General features: G+C 41.7%; 1 protein-coding gene across 2 annotated transcripts in view; it reads left to right on the forward strand.

Annotated features, from left to right (window-relative positions):
• The window catches only part of ZFYVE28 (zinc finger FYVE-type containing 28), a 64,161-nt gene that overhangs the window by 36,931 nt on the left and 7,824 nt on the right, over window positions 1–19,406 (forward strand). Inside the window, exons 9-11 of one of the 2 annotated variants that reach the window (XM_054391572.1) lie at window positions 13,419–13,573; window positions 14,080–14,196; window positions 15,294–15,398. In XM_054391572.1, coding sequence (XP_054247547.1) covers window positions 13,419–13,573; window positions 14,080–14,196; window positions 15,294–15,398 — 377 coding nt within the window. The remainder of the gene's footprint in view (window positions 1–13,418; window positions 13,574–14,079; window positions 14,197–15,293; window positions 15,399–19,406) is intronic. The other variant, XM_054391573.1, reaches the window with a different exon arrangement.

Consider the following 19,406-nt stretch of genomic DNA (forward strand, 5'->3'; position numbering starts at 1 on the left):
AAACTGAATTAACAATCAAGTGACAGCAACACTTGAGTCGTCTTCTTCTTGAACAGCAGGTGCTTTTTTGGATGGTTGTTTTTTTTTTTTTTTCCTCCTGGCAGTTTGTTTTTGTTTTTATTTTTAGTGCTGTGGTACTTGAGAGACAACTCTTTAGAGAGAAGCTTTAATGCATACTGCAATCAATTTTCTATGTCCATGATCTCCTTTTAATTTGTCCATGCAACAGTTCTTCAGGTTTTAGCTTGAGAAGTACCCATGGGACATTATTTGCTATTTTGGTTTTGATTGGAAGGAAAAAGCTGTTGGGACTGTAGAAACCATTCGAGACCCAAGGACCTCAAATCAGCTTGTGATTTACTGCCTTAGACTCTTTCCATCATCAACCAGTGCTGTAATTTCTCAAGCTATATTCATCCGACCTAATTTTAGGCACCAAACTGATCTACCTGAATTAGGAGCTTTGTTGCTTTAGGTTGAATGGAGAAAAGTGGAAGTCTTGGTTAGGAGTGTAATTTGTGGAAATGCATCTGGGTCAAAGATCTTCAGTCTTAAATGAGAACTATGATTGCATGCTTTGATTACTGACTGTGCTCACACAGTCATCTGAGAAACATTTTAAAAACTTGCTTGAGCTTTCTAGACAAAAAATTAGAGAGGGGGGGGGGAAACCCCAAAGGTACAGAATTTTTCAAATATTTTTTTCTAAGGAAAGGTTGATTACTTCTTTGGTAGTTAATCTGTGTTGAAGGTTCTTTTTTTTTTTTTAGTCTGGAAGGTCAAAAAGTTAAATGTTTAGCCTAGTTGAGAGGAGATTTTTGCAAAATGTTCATTAAGCAGTGCCCAGGCTTGAGGTACCCATATTAGTAGTAAACTTTCACAGCAAACATAAGGAAGAAGGTCTTTACTCTGTGGGTGGCAGAACACTGGAACAGGTTGTCCAGGGAGATGGTAGAGGCCCCATCCTTGGAGGTATTAAAGATAAAGCTTGATGGGGCTCTGAGCAACCTTTTCTAGTTGCAGATGTCCCTGCTGAATGCAGGGGAGTTGTCCTGGATAACCTTTATAGGTACCTTCCAACCCAACCCATTCAGTGTTCTGTGTATTTCAGAAGATTTCAGAAGCTGTGGTTTTATGCAGACTCTCAGGGGTATGCAGAATTTTTCTTAAATCAGTGTGACTGTGGAATAATCCTACTGACTCAAGTGAGAATGAAATGTTTGTATCTACAGCAGGGAAGCAGCAATTGTCCATTCTTTCTATTAGCCCCAGGAAACACAGAATCCTTATTTTTTCCTCCCCGTTTTTAACAGTTTCTTTTCAATAATGTTCCCTCTAGAAGAGTTCTTAACATAACCCTCACTTACTGGATTTCAAACAGGCAGCTACTGAAATACCTTGCTGGGATTTTACCCATTTCAGCATTGGAAGCAGTAAAATCAGTCATTTTTAAAAATGAACTGCAGAAAATTTGTCTGTCAGCTTTCAACAGGTGTTACAATTCTCAGGCAGGATCCTGAGAGAGCCATTAACGTGAGTGGGAACCTAATTGAAGGTTATTCCTGTGATAACAGGATGGGGTGATGTACTTAAAGCCAGCAAGGAACCTAACTTCTCTCAAAGACTCAGGCTAGAAAATGGCAAGGAAAATATTGGTTTGGGGGTGATGAGGAAAAATAAAATCATCACAGAATGGGTTGAGTTGGAAGGGACCTTTAAAGGTCACCTAGTCCAGCCCCACTGCAGTGAGCAGGGACATGTTTAACTAGATCAGGTTGCTCCAGAGCCCCATTCAAGCCTGACCTTGAATGTCTCCAGGGTTGGACCCTCCACCATTGCCTTGGGCACCCTCTTGCAGCATACCACCACCCTCACAGTACAGTGAGGTAACAGGAGAACAAGGCAGCTACAAACAGTTTTCAAGCCTCGTTGGAGTTTGTGATGTGAGACAGTGCAAGGGAGGAAGAAATACTGGCAAATCTGTGTTCAATTGTTTGCCTGCCTAGATGAAGCTACTTGCTTCAGGTTAAGGTTATGATGAGCCATGTGATGGTAACTGTAACAAGCCAATAAACAGCAGATTTAAATAAATAATTTCAAAATTAAGTTTAATGATAAATAGATTCCTTTCCTGGTCAGCATGCACTTTTCTTTTTAAGATGTGTCATTGTGGCTTAAATATTGGTGTTTTGAGGTACTTTTTCCTGTGGTTTTTAGCCATTGATAAAAATTGGTGGTGAAGTTTCAGGCTCTGTTATTTACAGTCTGTAAAAAGGAGGATTCTGCAATCTGTTGTGAGTCAAGTGTATGCCAAAACAGCAAGACTTTGCTGTGGAGACTCCCAGCCTGGCAGGGTTCAAAGGCAGGTCAAGTAAGCTGGTCTAAGCAGGGCTGTCCATCTCCATGGCAGAAGGTCAGAACTAAATGATCTTGAAGGTGTCTTCCAACCCAACCCAGTCTAGGATTCTGTGGTCTGGGACATTTGTCTGTCTGTTTCTGTCAGAATATCTGTATTTGGGCATGTGTGGGCAGAGCCCACAGTTGTTGGCTTGCTGGATATAGTTGAAGGATATCAATTCTCTGTCAACTGCACCATTCATGCAATATGCTAGAGGCACCTGGACAAGCTGGAGAGGTCATTCCACATGAGCCTCATGAGGTTCAACAAGGCTAAGTGCAAGGTGCTGCACCTGGATTGGGACAATCCCCATTATCAATACAGGCTGCAGCCCTGCAGAGAAGGTGAAGAGGGTGAAGAGGTAGACATGAGCCAGGAATGTGTATTTGCAGCCCATGAGATCAATCATATCCTGGGCTGTATCAAAAGCAGTGTGGCCAGCAGGTTGAGAGAAGTGATTCTGCTGCTCTGGTAAGACCTCACCGGGAGTACTGTGTCCAGCTCTGGGGCTCTCAACACAAGAATATGGACCTGATGGATAGAGTCTACAAAAACGATGAGGGCTGGAACATCTGTTCTGTGAAAACAGAATGACTTCTGGAGGAGATGCTGCTCCTGCCCAGTGCTTTTGAGCTGCAAGCTGTGTGAGGCTGTGCTGCTTGGTAGAGCTCTGTCACTCAAGCACGGGGAGGACAATTCATATGCATATTAGCAGAGTTAAACAGGCTGCTGTGCACAACCTTCTTGCTTTGCTGCTAAATCCCTTGGCCCGACAACCAGCTGAGCAGTACCAGCAAAACAAAAAAGTCAGTGCTGATGAGGTCTGTATGAGCTTTTGCTGATGATTTTAGTCAGCCAGACATATGTGACTGAAGCAGATGTCTCGAGCTTTTCACTGCCGTCTGGATGTCTCTCATGCCCGTCTTCTTCACTCTGCAAGACAACAAAAAAATCAAATCTCCAAATGGTGCAGCCTTTTCCAAGCCATAGCCTTCCCTTTCAAGAAATTCCACCAGGAATTTTTGGGGTATATTATCTGTATATCTTTCTCTTCAGTAACAAGTAACTGATGCTGAGTTTATTTTCTCAAGGAATAACCTGGGCAGCTGCTGTGAGCCATTTGTCAGTGAGAGCTCCTTACAGGGGGAAGGTGAAAATCCAAGTGGTTGGACTCTCCCTATTGAAATGATAAACTTTCTATTTTAGCCATATCTGATCTATTTAGCCAAATACCTGATATGGTTGAAGTAAATGAGGAGTGGCTGACACCTGAAAGGCTGTGCTGCAATTCAGTGGGACCAGGCTGGAGAGTTGGGCAGAGGGGAACCTTGTGAAGTTCAACAAGGGCAAGCATAGAGCCCTGCACCTGGGGAGGAGCAACCCCCTGCACCAGTACAGGTGAGGGGTGACGTGCTGGAAAGCAGCTCTGCAGAGGCAGATCTGAGGTTCTGGTGGACAAGAAGTTCACCATGTGAAGAAGGCCAGTGGTCCTCTGCATTGGGAAGTGTGTGGCCAGCAGGGGAAGGTCTCCTTCCCCTGTACTCTGCCCTGGTGAAGCTCCATCTGGAGTATTGTGTCCAGTTCTGGGCTCCCCAGTTCAAGAGAGACAGGGAACTATCAGATAGAGTGCCACAAAGGGACTGGAGCATCTTTATGAGGAGAAGTTGTGAGACCTGGGGCTCTTTAGCCTGAAGAAGAGCAGACTGAGAGTGAGTCTTCTCAATGCTGATCAATAGCTAAAGGGTGGAGGGTCATGAGAATGGGGCTGGACTCTTCAGTGGTGGCCACTGATAGGTCAAGGGGCAGCAGGTACACAGGAGGTCTCATTTGGACTTAAGGAGAAACCTTTATCCTGTGAGGGTGCTGGAGCCCTGGAGCAGGCTGCCCTGACTCCAGTGGCTGTGGAGCCTCCTCTGGAGAATTTCAGAACCCTTCTGGGCATATTTCTGTGCAACCTGGTACAGGAGAACCTGTGGTAGCAGGGGAGTTGGACTTAGATCTCCAGAGGTTCCCTTCCAACCCCACTGTTCTGTGATTCTATGACAAAATATGTTCCTCTCTGTGCAAATCAAGTGAATGAGGGCAATATTTTAAGCTGACTAACATCAGTGGTAGAAGCAAGAAGTTTCTTGAAGCAAACTGGGTGTGTGCCCCAAAATTTGGCTTTTGGGGACCTGTATTCCAGGTGCTGGACCATATCATCTGCCTAGAGACTGACAGAAGTGATCAGTGTGGGTTTGTGGTCTTGTTTCTGTACAGCTCACTTGTAATTTTCATTTTTGGCATGTTGATCACATTTGTAATCATGCTTGTCTTAATGAGGTGTAAAAATCTGGTGTTGAATGTCACTTGGTGTTCCCTTTGCTGCTCACAGAGCAAAAAGTGCTAGTTTTCAGGAATTAGATTTTATTTTACAGATCTTTAACACCCCCCTTTGTTTTTTTTTATCCCACCACCCCCCAAAAAAAAACCCCAAACCCCTTAGAAGAGCACGTTTGGAAGCTTTGAGATTACATGTATTTAACAAAAATCACTACAGTAGCCTCAATTTTTGCAGAGTTTTTGGCCATGTCTGTACCCAAGATCTGTTGTAAACCCACAATGATATCAGAGGAGGAAAAAGAGGATTTCCTCATATTTACAGCTACGTTGAAGGTGAAAAGTGAAGAGAAAGCCTTTCTTTTCTAATTAAAATTGTAAAGCTCCACCTAATACTTTAATTAGCTTTTCTCAGCTTTGACTCCCACGGCTGGATACTGAACTCCTGTGGGATTCTCCTAGACCCTGTGAGGCTTTAATGCTTCAGCTGGTGGCTCAGTATGTTTGAGGGAAGTGATGGAGGTGATAGAAAAACCCTGTGCTAATAAATTTCCTGATGCCTCAGAGGTTCTCTTGCTGGAAAACATTTTGCAGTGCTGCATCTCTCCAGGGGACTGGTCTTGATGATCTCTGGAGGTCACTTCAAACTTCTACCCTTCTATGATTAGATGATTCTACATCATGTGTTTCAGTTGCAACTCAGGAGAGTATCTGGGGTGCATCAAGAGAAGTGTGCTCAGCAGACCTAGGGAGGTTCTCCTCCCCCTCTTTTCTGCCCTGGTGAAACCACACCTGTAATACTGTGTCTAGTTTTGGGTTCCCCAGTACAAGACAGACAGGGATCTGCTGGAAAGAGTCCAGCAGAGCTACGAGGATGACTGTGGGGCTTGAACATCTCTGCTGTGAGGAAACACTGAGAGACCTGGGGCAGTTTAGCCTTGAGAGGAGAATGCTTGAGGGGTGATCTTGTCATGGTCTGTAAGTATCTGTGGAGTGGGTGTCAGGATGAAGGTGCCAGGCTCTTTTTAGTGGTGCCCAGTGATAGGAACAACAGGTACAAGCTGGAACACACGTTCTGCTTCAACATGAGGAGACACTTCTTTACAATGAGGGTGACAGAGTCCTGGAGCAGGCTGCCCAGAGATGCTGTGGAATCTCCTTCTCTAGAGACTTTCAAGATGCACCTGGATATGTTCCTGTGTGACCTGCCCTAGGTGACCCTGCTTGGGCAGGGGGGTTGGACTCAATGATCTTTCAAGGTCCCTTCCAACCCCTAACATTCTGTGATTCAGTGATTATCTGCTGTAATTGGATGCTAAATTAATTCACATTTTACTGTGCTGAACAGAACAGCTGCCTGTGTGTTGCAGAGAATGTGACTGAAGAGCTCTACCAAGTGACTCTTTGCCCTTGGAAATATTTGTATCCAGCTTCTGTCTGACCTGTGGGAAGCTCTGGATCATGGTAAAAGCTGAAGCTGCTGCGTTCCTGTCCCTGTTTCTGATGGCAGAGATGATATTTTACATACCATTTCCTCAAGTGCTGTATTATTTCTCTTCTAGACTTCTACTTTTTCCAGTTCAGGGTCATTTTTGAAGTTTAAATAGCTGTGTGCTCTCATCTCATACAGTTTGTCTTTTTGCTGTGTGAGTGAACGTATGAGAGCTTTTAATGCCTGTTTGATTATAAGGAAATGTCAGGAGAAAAGCACATGTGGTGGAACTGAGAAAATCTTAGTAGAACCTAACCAATATTTTAACTTTTTATATTTCTCGTTCTATTTTTTCTTTTTTTTTTTTTTTTACAGTATCTTGCAGACTTGGTCCTTTTTTTTGGTATAAATTCTAAGAAAGCCAGCACTTTGCAAGTATCTGACATTCCATTTGATGATTAGAAAGCAGCCCTGCTGATTACTAATGCTCTTAAGTTGTTTGTTCATATGTACTCTTGCAGAAGTTCTATCTATCATGACCAAAACAGCAATTTGAGTGAGAGTGCTGCTGAAGTTGGTAAATCTGCCCTGGCAAGGTTGGTTGTTTCCATTCCCATAGGAAACAGTTTCTTTGCATTCTTCTGTAAAGCCAGGCCAGTGTGGCATTGAGTTTGAGTAAGTCACTTGCCTATGGTAGATCTCTTTAGTAGGATGCTGCTTTAACAACTCTTTTTTTTTTTTTTTTTTTTTTTTGTGAAGTCCCAACATGGGAAGTGCAAGGAGAATGCTCCAGGTTGAGGTTTGAAGATCTGAGGAAGGATTCAGGATGTGCTCCCAAAGGATTGGTGAGCTATAGAAGCTGCCAGGGTGTGCAGCAGTTGTTGCTGTTGGTTTCAAATTCAGTAATCTTCAGGGATTTTTTTTTTTTTCTGAAGATATCACTTAGGATTCATGGCTAATCCTATTAGCCAAATTCCTTATTCTGATCAGCCAGTCTCAGACTGCCCACCTCTACTGGAGCAAAAGAATCTAGGAAGGGACTTCTGCAAATCTTGCAGTGTTTAAAAAAATAACTCCCCCTGCTGAGGAATTCAAAAGGTTGACAGCAGATGGGGCTTCTAGCACATGTCCTGATGGAGCTGGCTGCTGCTAACACGTGTGCTAATACTGTAGTCAAGTCTCCTTCTGGTGCTGTATATCTAGATTGTTCCTGATAGAGGGATTTGCATGCAGCTGTATTTTTTTATTTCTCAAGACAGAGTTCTAAAGCTTTGGGAACACTTCAGAGGTTGGTTGGCTGGTTTGGTTTTTTCCCTCTTTTGCCTTTTCTCTCAAGGTAGAGAGGCAGTAGCAAGGGACTGCATTTTAAAACCCTCTTGACTTAAGAAATCAAGTTATGAATTAAGGTTTTCTTAATCTGCTTTTAAAGTTACTTCTGGGATCATTCCATAAAATATACTGTGGCTAAATTACCCAAATAAAAAATGACTCTAAAATGGCATGTGTCACCACCCCTTTTACTTCAAATAATTGCAGGAAGGAGTTTTCCTCCCAACCATATCGAAACTGAAACCTGTTACAGAAACCAAAAAGTTTTGACCTGCTGTTTATTGTTTCTTGTGGGAGTATCCAAAAAGGCACACCAGAGGTACTGCTAAAAGCAGGATGGGAAGCAGGAATTTATTTATATTTTTTTATTGACATGGAGTTGTATTTCTTTTATCCAAACCCCTGTCATTTTCCTCTCGTCATTCCACATGAATGCAACCTTTGTCTTTTCCCAGCTATTATGCCTGATCCTTTATGTGGCTTTCTAGCAGTTGTTAGTTCTTTTTTGCAAATGGGAACCCAGAGTTGACTGCAGCATTAAGAAGTATAAAAGTAAGAGGACTAAAAGTAATAGTAACAGCTTGGGAGAGGCAGGTTGACAGGTTAGTGGGGTGATTTCCAGTTACAGCCCACACCAAAATCAGTGGGATGTATGTAGCAGTTACTGAAGTTGTTCTAGAAATTGTGTTCAGGCAAGAACAAAGATTTGCCTGCAACTTTTTTTTGCACTTGAAATAAAATTAAAAAAAAAAATCACATGGGAAAGAAAACTTCAAGTAGTGTAGATTGGATCAAAAGTGTTATGGATATTGTACACAGAGTATAAGATGGCCGTAAAGCTCTGTATGAACAAAAAAGAAAGCCAGGGAGTTCATGATAATGCTTTTTGAGAAATACTGGAAGAACTCAAATATTCCAAGCATACCCATATAGGAGGAGTCAGGATATAACTATACACAGGGCCAGCAAGTCAAGGGAGATGATTCTGGTGCTCTACTCCTCTGTTGAGACCTTACCTAGAGTCCTGTATCCAGCTCTGGAGCCCTCAGCACAAAAAGGATGTGGAACAGTCAGTTCAGGTCCAGAGGAGGCCATGAAGATCATCAGAAGGCTGGAGCACCTCTCTTAAAAACACAGAGTGAGAGATTTTGGGGTTCCTTTAGATTTGGTGATATACTTGCACCATCTACAGTAGCATAGGTATGTTGGCTTTTCTCCTTTTCAGGTAGTGACCACCTATTGCTTTTTAGCCAAGATTTCTAAAGACAAAGAAACAAAACAAAACCACTTTCCCCCTTTTTTACAATTCTTTTGAAACCATGATAATTCAGTTGATTTCTTTCTGCTCATTAAATTCCACACAGGGAGCTTTTACATTCTTGTTATCTGCCATTGCTGTATATCTAATGCATACTTCACTCTGAGAGTTTGCTTGTGATGAATGAGAAATTCTTGCAGAGAATCTCATACATTCTTCATGCAGTTCACAGCAGATTTCAGGTTTAATGAAGCAAGCACTTGTAGACAAATTTGGAAGGGAACATCTGAGTGGTCACAGCTTTCTCCTGCTAGTGAGTATTTTTTGAGGACAAATGTGAAATACTTAAATTTGAACTAACTCTTCATCAGTTGACTTTGGTTGTTCAGTTTTAGACTTAGGTGCTTTGGTTTTGGATAAGTGTCAGTGCCCAACAAATACAGCACAAAGCCATGAGTGCCACAGATAATTACCTAAAATGATTGACCACTTCTGAAGGTGTCAGTCATCAGCTTCTTGTTCCATGGTCCTGTTCTCTGTCTTGTCTGGACACTGCTACATAACCTGGCTCACTCAGCTCCAAAGGATCCTTGAAGCAGTGTAGTTCTACAGGTGAAAGATGATATTGTGTATGATTAAATTACTGAGTTTTGTTTGCTTCTACATATTTGACTGAATTTCACAGCCAGGCTTTGACACCAGGCAACTCTTCTGGGGATTTCTTTGAAGTGTTTCAGTAAGTCTTGCTGCTCTTCTAGCATGAGGAGTAATTTTAAAATTGCTAGATGAATGCTAGCAAAGTTAGGTAGAAAGTTAATTTGTTGTCTGCCAAAGGGTTTCTGTTCCTTTATAAGATATATGCAAGTATACTGTTTGCAATCAATCTTTTACCAAATATTTTTATATCTTGATATTCACCTTCAGACATATTGATTTTGCAGTGTTTTTTACGGTATGAAAAATAAATACATGGTAAGCTTTGTTCATATGCTAAACATTTCATGCTGATTTTGGTCTTTCCTCCTTTTAACCCAGTTCCTTGGGTAATGCAGGGTTCCCTTCAACCAAGCAGTTGAGGAAATGAAGACTTGTCTCAAGCTACTTAGTATGGCTCTTTGTATTTTGCAGTGATACCTGGTTCTGCAGATAGCAGCAGTGAAACATTCCAGATCCAGCTGTAGTCTGGCATTAATGAAATGCTTCCTGCACATCTGCTATCAGCTGAGAATTTTGAGCCAAGTTATACGTGTTGGATAAGCCAAGTAGGAATGGTATTTCTTATGGAACTGAAAAAGTAACTTGTTTAAACAGGTAGTTTGGAGGAAAGGTGAGCTGAGCTCTCTAGATGAGAAATCAGGTTTATTTGCCAGAATAGCAGTTTTAAAACATCAAGAAAATCTTTAATGTTTGCGTCCATGCAATCACTGCTGTTTGGGATGCCCTGGGACAAGAAAAGCAATTTATCCCAAACAATTGGACTGTTTCTGTTCTTGAAGTAGTGCTGACAGCATCTGCAATATTAGTTTTCTGACTATGTTCTTTAAGATATATTTTTAAGTACAGGACAGATGGTCGTGAGTCATTCTTTGAGAGTGATTTTTTTTGTCTAAATCTGATGTTGTCCTGTTGGTAAAGGCAGAGTAATTGTCTCCAAACTGTAGTGATTCTTTGATCCAGTTGGAAATTATTCTGGAATGTTCACTTTCTTTCATGACACAAGCAATCCTGTATACAAAACATCCTATTTTCTGCACCTCTTGTGTATGGAGCTTGTCCTCCACATTGACTGTGCATGTGGAAGTGTGTTAGAAATGGGAGTACATACACGTGCTGACCTTCCAGCATCCCACAGTGCTGAGCAACTCAGATGTGCTTTGTGCTAGGGATTTCTAAGACAAAAAAAAGTTGCAGTCTCATGCAGCCTGCTGTAGGTGAACCTGCTCTGGCAGGGGGTTGGACTATCTAGTCCCTTCCAGAGCTCCCTTCCAACCCCCATCCAGTGCTGGGATTCCGTGTGGTGGGATGCAACTAATCTTAATGACACACCACAAAATCTAACACAGACTAGCCTGGAACAGAAGTCAGTCAAAGCTCAGGGAAGAATTAGGAAGCAGGCAGAACTGTGTTCCAGCTGGAGGAGACTCAGGCAAACTTTTTTTTAATTAAAGGTTGGTCAGAGCTTGGTCAGAGTTGTGGTAGGAGCCTTCTCTTCCTTTCTGCAAAATGGGAGAGGACTTGTAGTTTATGCTTTTGAAAAGCACTCTTCACAGCTCTCTGCCCACTAAACACTTTCCTTGGAAATATTTCTTCAGCTGTGATTTGGAGGGAAGAGTCATCCTTCAGCTGGCACTAAGGGGGTTTTATTGGGAGCATCAAGGAAGACCATGGGACTGAGGCTATATGATGACACACATACTGCAGTTGTTTCTGTCATGAGCTCCCCATGCTTGTCTTGGGGAGCAAGTTTATAGTGCAAATGTGTATAGCACTGTAAGATCAAACAAGAAAACAAAGCAGACCTTACTTGGCCAGACACACAAACTCCTTTCTCTATATATGTGAGGATTTGTGTGAAGAGGCAATCATCTACCTACAAACCACTGAGAATCAGGGATTGCTTCCTGGCTTTTACTGCCTTTCAGCTGATTCCTTCCTGAGCTGTGACTTTTTCATTGTTTTGAACACAAGAGCTTTCCACACTATGTAGAGATGTATTCCCTGTGGAAAAGCAGAGGAAAAACAGAGAATTCTCACTCAGTTCTCAGAATGTTTAATAAACCTGCTTGTTGTGGTGCTGAGGGAACTGTAAACACACAGCTAACATCTTTAAACAAGAGTTTGGAAGTGGCCTCCAGTTGCCCCAGGGGAGGTTTAGGTTGGACATTAGAAGAAACTTCTTCCCTGAAAGGGTTCTGAAAAGACTGGAACAGGCTCCCTAGGGAAGTGATTGAATCCCTGTCTCTGGGGGTGTTGATGAAAAAGGCAGAGATATGGTGCTGAGGGATGTGGTTTAACCCCACACTTGGCAGAGTTAGAGAATGGTTGGACTCAATGATCTTGAAGGGCTTTTCCAACCAAGATGATTCTGTGATTCTATGAATTTGCTTTTGTTGATAGCAACAGATAATAGAGAATCTCTTGCAAGCCTGCTCATTACTCTCTCAGAAAGAATAAGCCAGCTAAGGTGCTTGTGCTTTTCCCATCCTTATTTCTATCAATAACTAATCTCCAGTACTTATTTATGTTCAGTGCTGTTTTCAGTATGGCTTTTAAGCTTGTATGGCCTGAGAAATTCACCTTTACATTTTAAAGGATTACCTGTATAGCCTGCAGGAAGAATTTCAAACCTATATTGAATAAAACTTTGTTATGACAATTACAAATGTTAACCTGCAAGAACTATCTATGCATACTGCCATGGAGATGAGATCTCCAAGATGGCAAATGTTTCAGCACCTGAAAAAAAGGCAGATTGAACTCAGAATGTGTTAGGAACTACTTCATTATCCCTGCTGCTTATGCAGTCAGTAACTTTTTAGTATGGTGTTTGGCTGTATAGTAAAGAGTGCTGAAGTTTTGGATATTAGAAGTATGATTATAAGTTTGGTGGGTGTTTTTTTTTTTGTTTGTTTGTGTTTTTTTTTGTAATAAATAAAAAGATTAATTGCTTTCCAGTGTGTGGGGGGAATAGTTTAGTGTTGCTCTGTCTCTGAGTGTAGTAGAGTAAGATAAGACCTCTGTGTCCTTCAGTCAACATGGTGAATCCTTAGGACTTCAGTGTAGTTACATCCTGCACCCTACTCCTAGTTAAGGATTTTTCCATTGGCAAAGTTCTGCTTTTTCCTTAAGTGCTTCCTCTTTTTTTTTTTTTAATCATCTTTATTTACAAATAGTTCAGATAATCCCTGCTATTTGAAGAAGCTGGATTCCCACCAAAGCTTCCCTGCAAGCTTCTAGCTTCTCCATAAAGGGCTGGGATTGCGTGTGTGAGGGGGTGGAAATGACTGGTCACTGGGCATCCAGCTTGTAAAAGGAAACTGAAATCTCCAGTAGACATTTGGTGACACATCTTACTCTTTTTGCAGCTGATGAGCCATTCTTTTGCAGTAGTTTGACATTTCAGCACTTTCTACAGTTAGATATGTAAAGGGACTCATCTGAGTTTCTGCTGGGGAAATTCTATTTTATTATTCTTCTTGCTGTTTTTTAGTGTAAGGTTATCTTGAGATTCTATTCACACTATTTTAAGATAACATAATTCAATTTTTTTTTTGTTTCAAATTAACTTCACATTAATAAATCTGTCAGTTCTCACTTATAGATCGATATCCCCCTTGCAGATGTTTTTGGCGGAGTTCTGGCATCAGAACTGAGCTTTGAGCAGAAGCTCACGTGAAAAATGGCCCAGCACTTTGTAATAGCTAAGGAAAATGCAATAAAATACAGACAAATGATTTTCTGCTTAGAGGTTTTTTGCAGCTATGTCACAGAGTGAAAAATCAAATGTGATGGTGGCTGGTTGCATGTTGATGAACTACAACGAGAGCTTACAGCAATTAGTTCCAGTTTGCTAAGAGTCTTGCCCACATCATAAATCCTTTAGGATTTGCTGAACATCCTGACAATTGAGTGAAGATTTAGAGTACTTCACATTCTTTTTTTTTTTTTTTCTTCTCCAGCAGCAGTTTAATGACAAGTTCTTGTTCATCTGATGACATTGATCAGGAAGAAATCCAGCTGGCTCTGCAGGCTGCTAAAATTGCCACACGGGAGAAGATCCGCTCCAGATTCCATGGCAGCAACGATCTGATTCACCGGCTCTTTGTCTGTATCTCAGGTAGGAGAGCAGCCTTGGGTGCTGCATGGAAAAACTCTTCCTCCTGGTTTCAGGCTGTCTTTTGGGGCAGACTGGTGTAGAAATACCTCTTACCTGGTGAGAACTCTCAGAATTGGTGGTGCAGACATTTTAGGCCTGTGATGATGAAGAGTTTGGGCATGCAACAGGTTTGACTTCCAGGTGCCTCCTTGGTGATACCCTGTATGTTGAAGGGAAGGAATTTGATGCACCTGTTGTATTTTGATGCAAAAGGGATCTCTCAGTATTTCCTGCTAAAGGATGTGGAAGCTATTTACCCAAACTACAGGTAGCATGAAGGCCAGAATCTAACTTGGCCATTAAGGAAAATTAGTTTAAATGTTTCATTTTTATACCTAACACGAGGAAACAATCCCCTCAAAACCAAGCATGAAGCCATTACTGGGAGCAGCAGGCAAATGTAAATGCTTTCTGTAAGGGTGGTGTAATAATCTAGTAATGATCTACAAATTTTCTGAAACTTCTAGGTGTTGCTGACCAGCTGCAGACAAACTATGCTAGTGATCTCAGAAGTATCTTAAAGACCTTGTTTGAAGTTATGGCAACCAAACCTGAAACAGAAGACAAGGAGAAGCAAAAGAAAGGTGAAGACATCTAAATATTTCTTTTCTCTTTCTATAGTGAATCACTACTGGTAGCCCCATGGGGATCCATGAACTATTTGACAAGAACTTCCTTAACATTTTGTGAAGTTTTTGACATGACTCAAAAATGCAGTGATTTGACCTAAGTTTAGGAGGTGTCATGGAAACAGACTGCAAACAGGTTGAAGCCAGTGGAAATAGAGGTACACAGATGTACAGAGGTACACATCTTGAGGCCGATGTTAAGAGTTAAAGCCTTCAGAGCTCATCTGCTAATGTCCATATTACTGTGTAGAACAGAGCAGCATTTGCAGCCCATGTGGTCATAACAAAATGAATACAGGGCTTGGACTTCATGGTTTTGTGGGGTTTTTACCTCCATCCTGGTACTGTTTCACACTGGACACATTTTGATTTACCAAGGTGTGTATCTTTGATTCTGAAGGTTAAATAGCTGTCTGAAGATGGGAATCCTCATTTAGATGCTGAAATCTGGCCTTGAAGAAACTACAGAATGCTGAATTTGGCTTCAAAACAGAAAAATACTCACTTGTGACTTCTTGATAGTTAAGATAGTGGAACCAGAACTAGATTGTGAACTGCAGGGGTTGAAAAGGAGCTTGAAAGATCACTCAGTCCAACCCCCCTGCCAGAGCAGGATCACACAGAGCAGGTCACACAGGAACACATTCAGGCAGGTTTTTAATGTCTGCAGAAAAGGAGACTCCACAACCTCTCTGGGCAGCCTGCTCCAGGGCTCCAGCACCCTCAGAGTAGAAAAGTTTATCCTTATGTTCACATGGAATCTCCTCTGCTTCTTTATAAAGGATCCAAGTTAAGAACTGGGAAATAAAATAGAGAATGCAGCTCAACTGCTACAAGTAAGAGGACTGTGTGTCCTGTAATAACAGCATTTTTCATTTCCTTGTCATTCCAAAGAAGAATAGAGGAGAATTTTAAACTACCATTTGTGCCTGGGCAAACAATAAAGTAAAAGGTCTAAGAAGGTGCAGATATCTAACCCCAGAAGTGCTAACATTAATATTTTAAGTGCAAACTGGAAAAATATAAAATTTGAGTACTTTTTGTTTTTACAGTTAATCAGGGTTTAAGGAATGCAGCGTTGGAAGATTGTGCTTTGTGTCAAGAAAGTATTTCATCCTCAGAGCTCGCAGCAAAGGCCAGAGATGGGGACTTTGAAGGTACTTTCTTTTTTCTGAGAAATAAAATGAGACCACACTGATGGATAAAAAACAATGTTACAATGAAAACTCTCTGGAGAATTACTGTAAAACCTTGTCATGGTATGGTTTAGAGACATAGTCAAGTGAAAAACTGAGTGTATTTCTTGCAAAGATTTTTTTTTTTTTTGTCTCACAGCCTCATGGAACTCTGATATAAGTGTCATATTAGCATACAGTCCTAGAATGGTTTCGGTTGGAAGGTGGAGCTTCAAGTTCATCTAGTTCCAACCTCACTGCCATGGGCAGGGAAACCTCCTACTAGAACAGCTTGCTCAAGGTCTCATCCAACCTGTCTTTGAGCACAGCCAGGCTTGGAGCTTCCACAGCTTCTCTGGGCAACCTGCTTCAGTGCCTCACCACCCTCCTGTGGAAGAATTGCTTCCACATGTCTCATCTCAATCCTTCTTCTTCCAGTTTGAAGTTGTTATCCCCCATTCTGGCACTCCATGCGTTTGTACAAAGTCCCTCTCCAGCTCTCCTGTAGCTCCCTTCAAATCCTGGAAGGCTGCTCTGAGGTCCCTCTGGAGCCTTCTCTTCTTCAGGCTGCACAAGCCTAATTCTCTCTGCCTGTCCACACAGCAGAGGTGCTCCAGCCCTCTTATCTTTATGGCTTCCTCTGGACTTGCTCTAACAGCTCTATATTCTTTTTGAGTTGAGGGGTCTAGAGCTGGACAGAGGACTCCAGGTGGGGTCTCAGGAGAGTGGAGAGGGAGAGAATCCCATTCCTTGAGCTACTGCAGCTTTTGAATGTTCTATGAATTGTCATATCCAGAATGAGAAAGCTCTGTGTTAGTAAAGGCTCTGATTCAGCACATGGCATCACATCTGACAAGTTTTAGAGGGCAGTGCAAGATGCAAAGCCCTAAGTAAGGGCTTCTTAACCAAATGTAAAGCGATCTCTTGTATCATTTGCTCTTTGTGGAGGCCCTGCTTTTTCCCACTTGTATCTTTGATGGAAATACTTTGGCTATTATTTTCATGTGCTTTACCATGTCACTTCTAAGAAAAAAGCTTGAGCCAAGTCTGCCAAGGTTACTGAAGAGTGCTAAGAGTGAAGAACAATGCATGTGTAAGTCTGAAAGTTTTGGTTGGGATTCAAGCATTTGGAGAGCTCAGAAGCTTTTGTTTCTCTGTTTTTGAATCTGAGCTGCTGTGGGAGTGTTTAGGTGTCAGTTGTGGGCTGGTGTGGTAAACACTGTATAAAAAATGGATTAAAAGATAGCAGAGAACTTGCAATCAAAGAATAAGAAAAGAGAAAGTAGATGTATGAGATGGAGCAAATAAGAAAGCAATCAGCTTTGATCTTCAGGGCTAAGTGGTGATTTCTACACACCCAGAGCCCAATTATCCAAGCAATGGTATCTCTGTGGTCAAGTGAGAGAGAAAAGACAGCCATCATCTGTGAAACTGCAGCTGAGCTTCCCAGAAACTCAAGTGTGCAGTCATTTGCCTCTGCTTTGAAACTCTGATCTACTGTTGTCTGTTTGTCTGCATAAGCTGCTCCTCTTCCAGGAGAGGTTCTGAGCACAGGATGGCTGAGAACTAAGTGATGAGTGCTGTATTTCTCTCTGCTTGGATGCAGAGGTGGGGTGACCAACAGAGAAGAGGTGTTGGTTCATATCATTTGTCATTAAGATCAGAAATCACAAAGGAAAAAAAAAAAAACCCACCAACCCAAGAGTAATGCTACATGTTTATAAGTTATATTGTGCTTATGTAAAACCCATGTTTTGCTTGCTCACTCTGCTTCTGAAGCTGCAGGCTAAAGGATCTCTAATCTATTGAGAACAGCAGGGCTAATTCATGTGTGCTGCACTGTAGAAATATTATCTCTTCTGGAGGAAGATGATTTGGTAGCAGATAAAAAGCTATTCAATAGTCATTTTAATTGATTTTTCTATTGTGCTGTAATTCAGAATGTCACAGAAGGTGCAGTAAAGAACAAATTTCCAGGCAACCCCTTGCCATGTATAGGCTGTATTGGAAAAGAATGCAAGAGATTATTCATCCTCTACCATCTCAGCTCATCTTCTTTTGTTTTGAATCGATGCCTGATGCTGTCAGGGAATTTGACTTACAGAACCTGCAAACCAGTTATTCTGAACTGCAGGATGCCTGAATAACCTTCTCACAGTGGGTGTACATTTTGTCATGGCAAAGTCACTTCACTTCTCTGGCATGTTATTCAGTTTTTTAAGGTTCCTCAACTTTTTATTGCGTCTTCTATTGGCACAGGGAAGGTTTTATGTTTTGGAGGAGTGCAGCCTGTGGCTTGGTATGTTATTTATTGAAATGGAAGACAGCAGTCTGAGTGCTTAGGTGGGATTGTGGTTGCTTAGGTGGTGTTATGGATGCATAGGAGTGCAGTGAGATGGAGTTTTTGAAGTAAGAAAGGCCCCTGCAGCACGCAGGCAGCACGAATCAGTTATGTTCCTGCTCTAAATGTGTGATTAAACCCCAAACCATAGCATCAGTAGAATATGCAGGTAACCACAGCAAAACCAGCCCCTTGCCTGCACCGTTGTTCCTTAGCAGATTCTTAGCAGGATTGTTTTGTCCAGGTGGGTTTTGAAAAGTCTGAAGCAGAAGGAGACTCCACAACCTTTCAGGGCTGGGGGGGGTGGGGGGAATAAGGCAGGCAAATCAGCAGCTCCTCCCTTGTGCTATTGTGGCACTACATGAGCATATATCAAATTGAGAAGGTCCAGCAAGCTACCTGCCAGAAAAGCTTTTTCCAATTATCCAATAAATCCCTCTTACCGAAAGTACCAAATGTTTGAGATTGCATCCAATCAATGGTAATAAAGAAAACAACCCACCAGAAGCAGAAAGCAAGCCCAGCAACCTGAACAAATAAATGGGCTTAAGATTCTACTGAAGGTTCCAGCCTCTGCTCAGATTATGAAGATGAATCACTTGTTTTTGTCAGATTTCTCATTCTTACTCTATATAAACCCCACCAGCTGGTCTGGGTTGTAAAACAAATATGAATGTTTATTATGAGCCAACTGACATTGGCAAGGGTATAAGAGTTAAATCCTGTGACCTTCTGAAGGTTGCAATACAATAAACTGCAGATTAATTGGCATTCCAAAACAAAAGCATTTTCAAGAGAACAGATGAGCCTATGGTGTATTATGTTCAGCTTGGCTATCCTAATGCCTTAGGACTTGGTGGTTGGGTTTGTTTTCCTTTTTTTAGGAAGCAGATATATTTATAGTCCACAGAGCATAAAAGGCACTGTGTTTTTATAGGGAGAGAATATAAAGCAAAATATAGTCTAGGAAAAGACCAATGTAAGATGAATTTATACAGTATTTCATAGGTCAAGTCTTCAATACAATGAGATTTCATAGCCTTGGTTGTATGGTGGGGAAGATGGAAAGCTCTGTGTAGGAAACTCAAAGCACACTGTAGCAGCAGCTGCTCAGAAGGAAGCAGGTTGGAGGCTTTGCTACCAGTGGTGCTCGCTCTGGATTGCAGTAACAGCAGAAGGCATCTGTGTCCTGCCACCTTTTGTGGGTCTGTCTTTCTCCTTCTGTCCTGGTGAACTGTGAGAAGGTTATTGGGAAGTTCCTAAGCTCCCGCCTGGGACAAACTGCTGCTGGACAGTAAGCTGACCAAAGAGGCCTGCATGGGACAGAGTGGGCATCACAGTTCACACATGGATTAAAGAAAAGCTCCACAGTTGAGAACTGTAAAAAATTTAGTTAACCTAACATAAATATATCCCAGCCAGGACAGAGCTGCTTTAATATATATCACAGCTTTAGAAAACCAAACCTCAGGGAAATGGAGATCTGATGTCTTTCTGCCATTTCTGTGTCTGAGATCATGTTTCTAGCCCCAACACAAAACCTGCTTTGCATTTGCCAATGGGTTCCCATAGATACACACAGAATAACTTCTTTTTTTGGCCTTCATAATGATTTTTATGTATTCTTTTCTTTACCTATATGTGATCAA

Source organism: Indicator indicator, chromosome 23 (assembly GCF_027791375.1).
Source record: "Indicator indicator isolate 239-I01 chromosome 23, UM_Iind_1.1, whole genome shotgun sequence".
In the NCBI taxonomy this organism is placed as follows: domain Eukaryota; kingdom Metazoa; phylum Chordata; class Aves; order Piciformes; family Indicatoridae; genus Indicator; species Indicator indicator.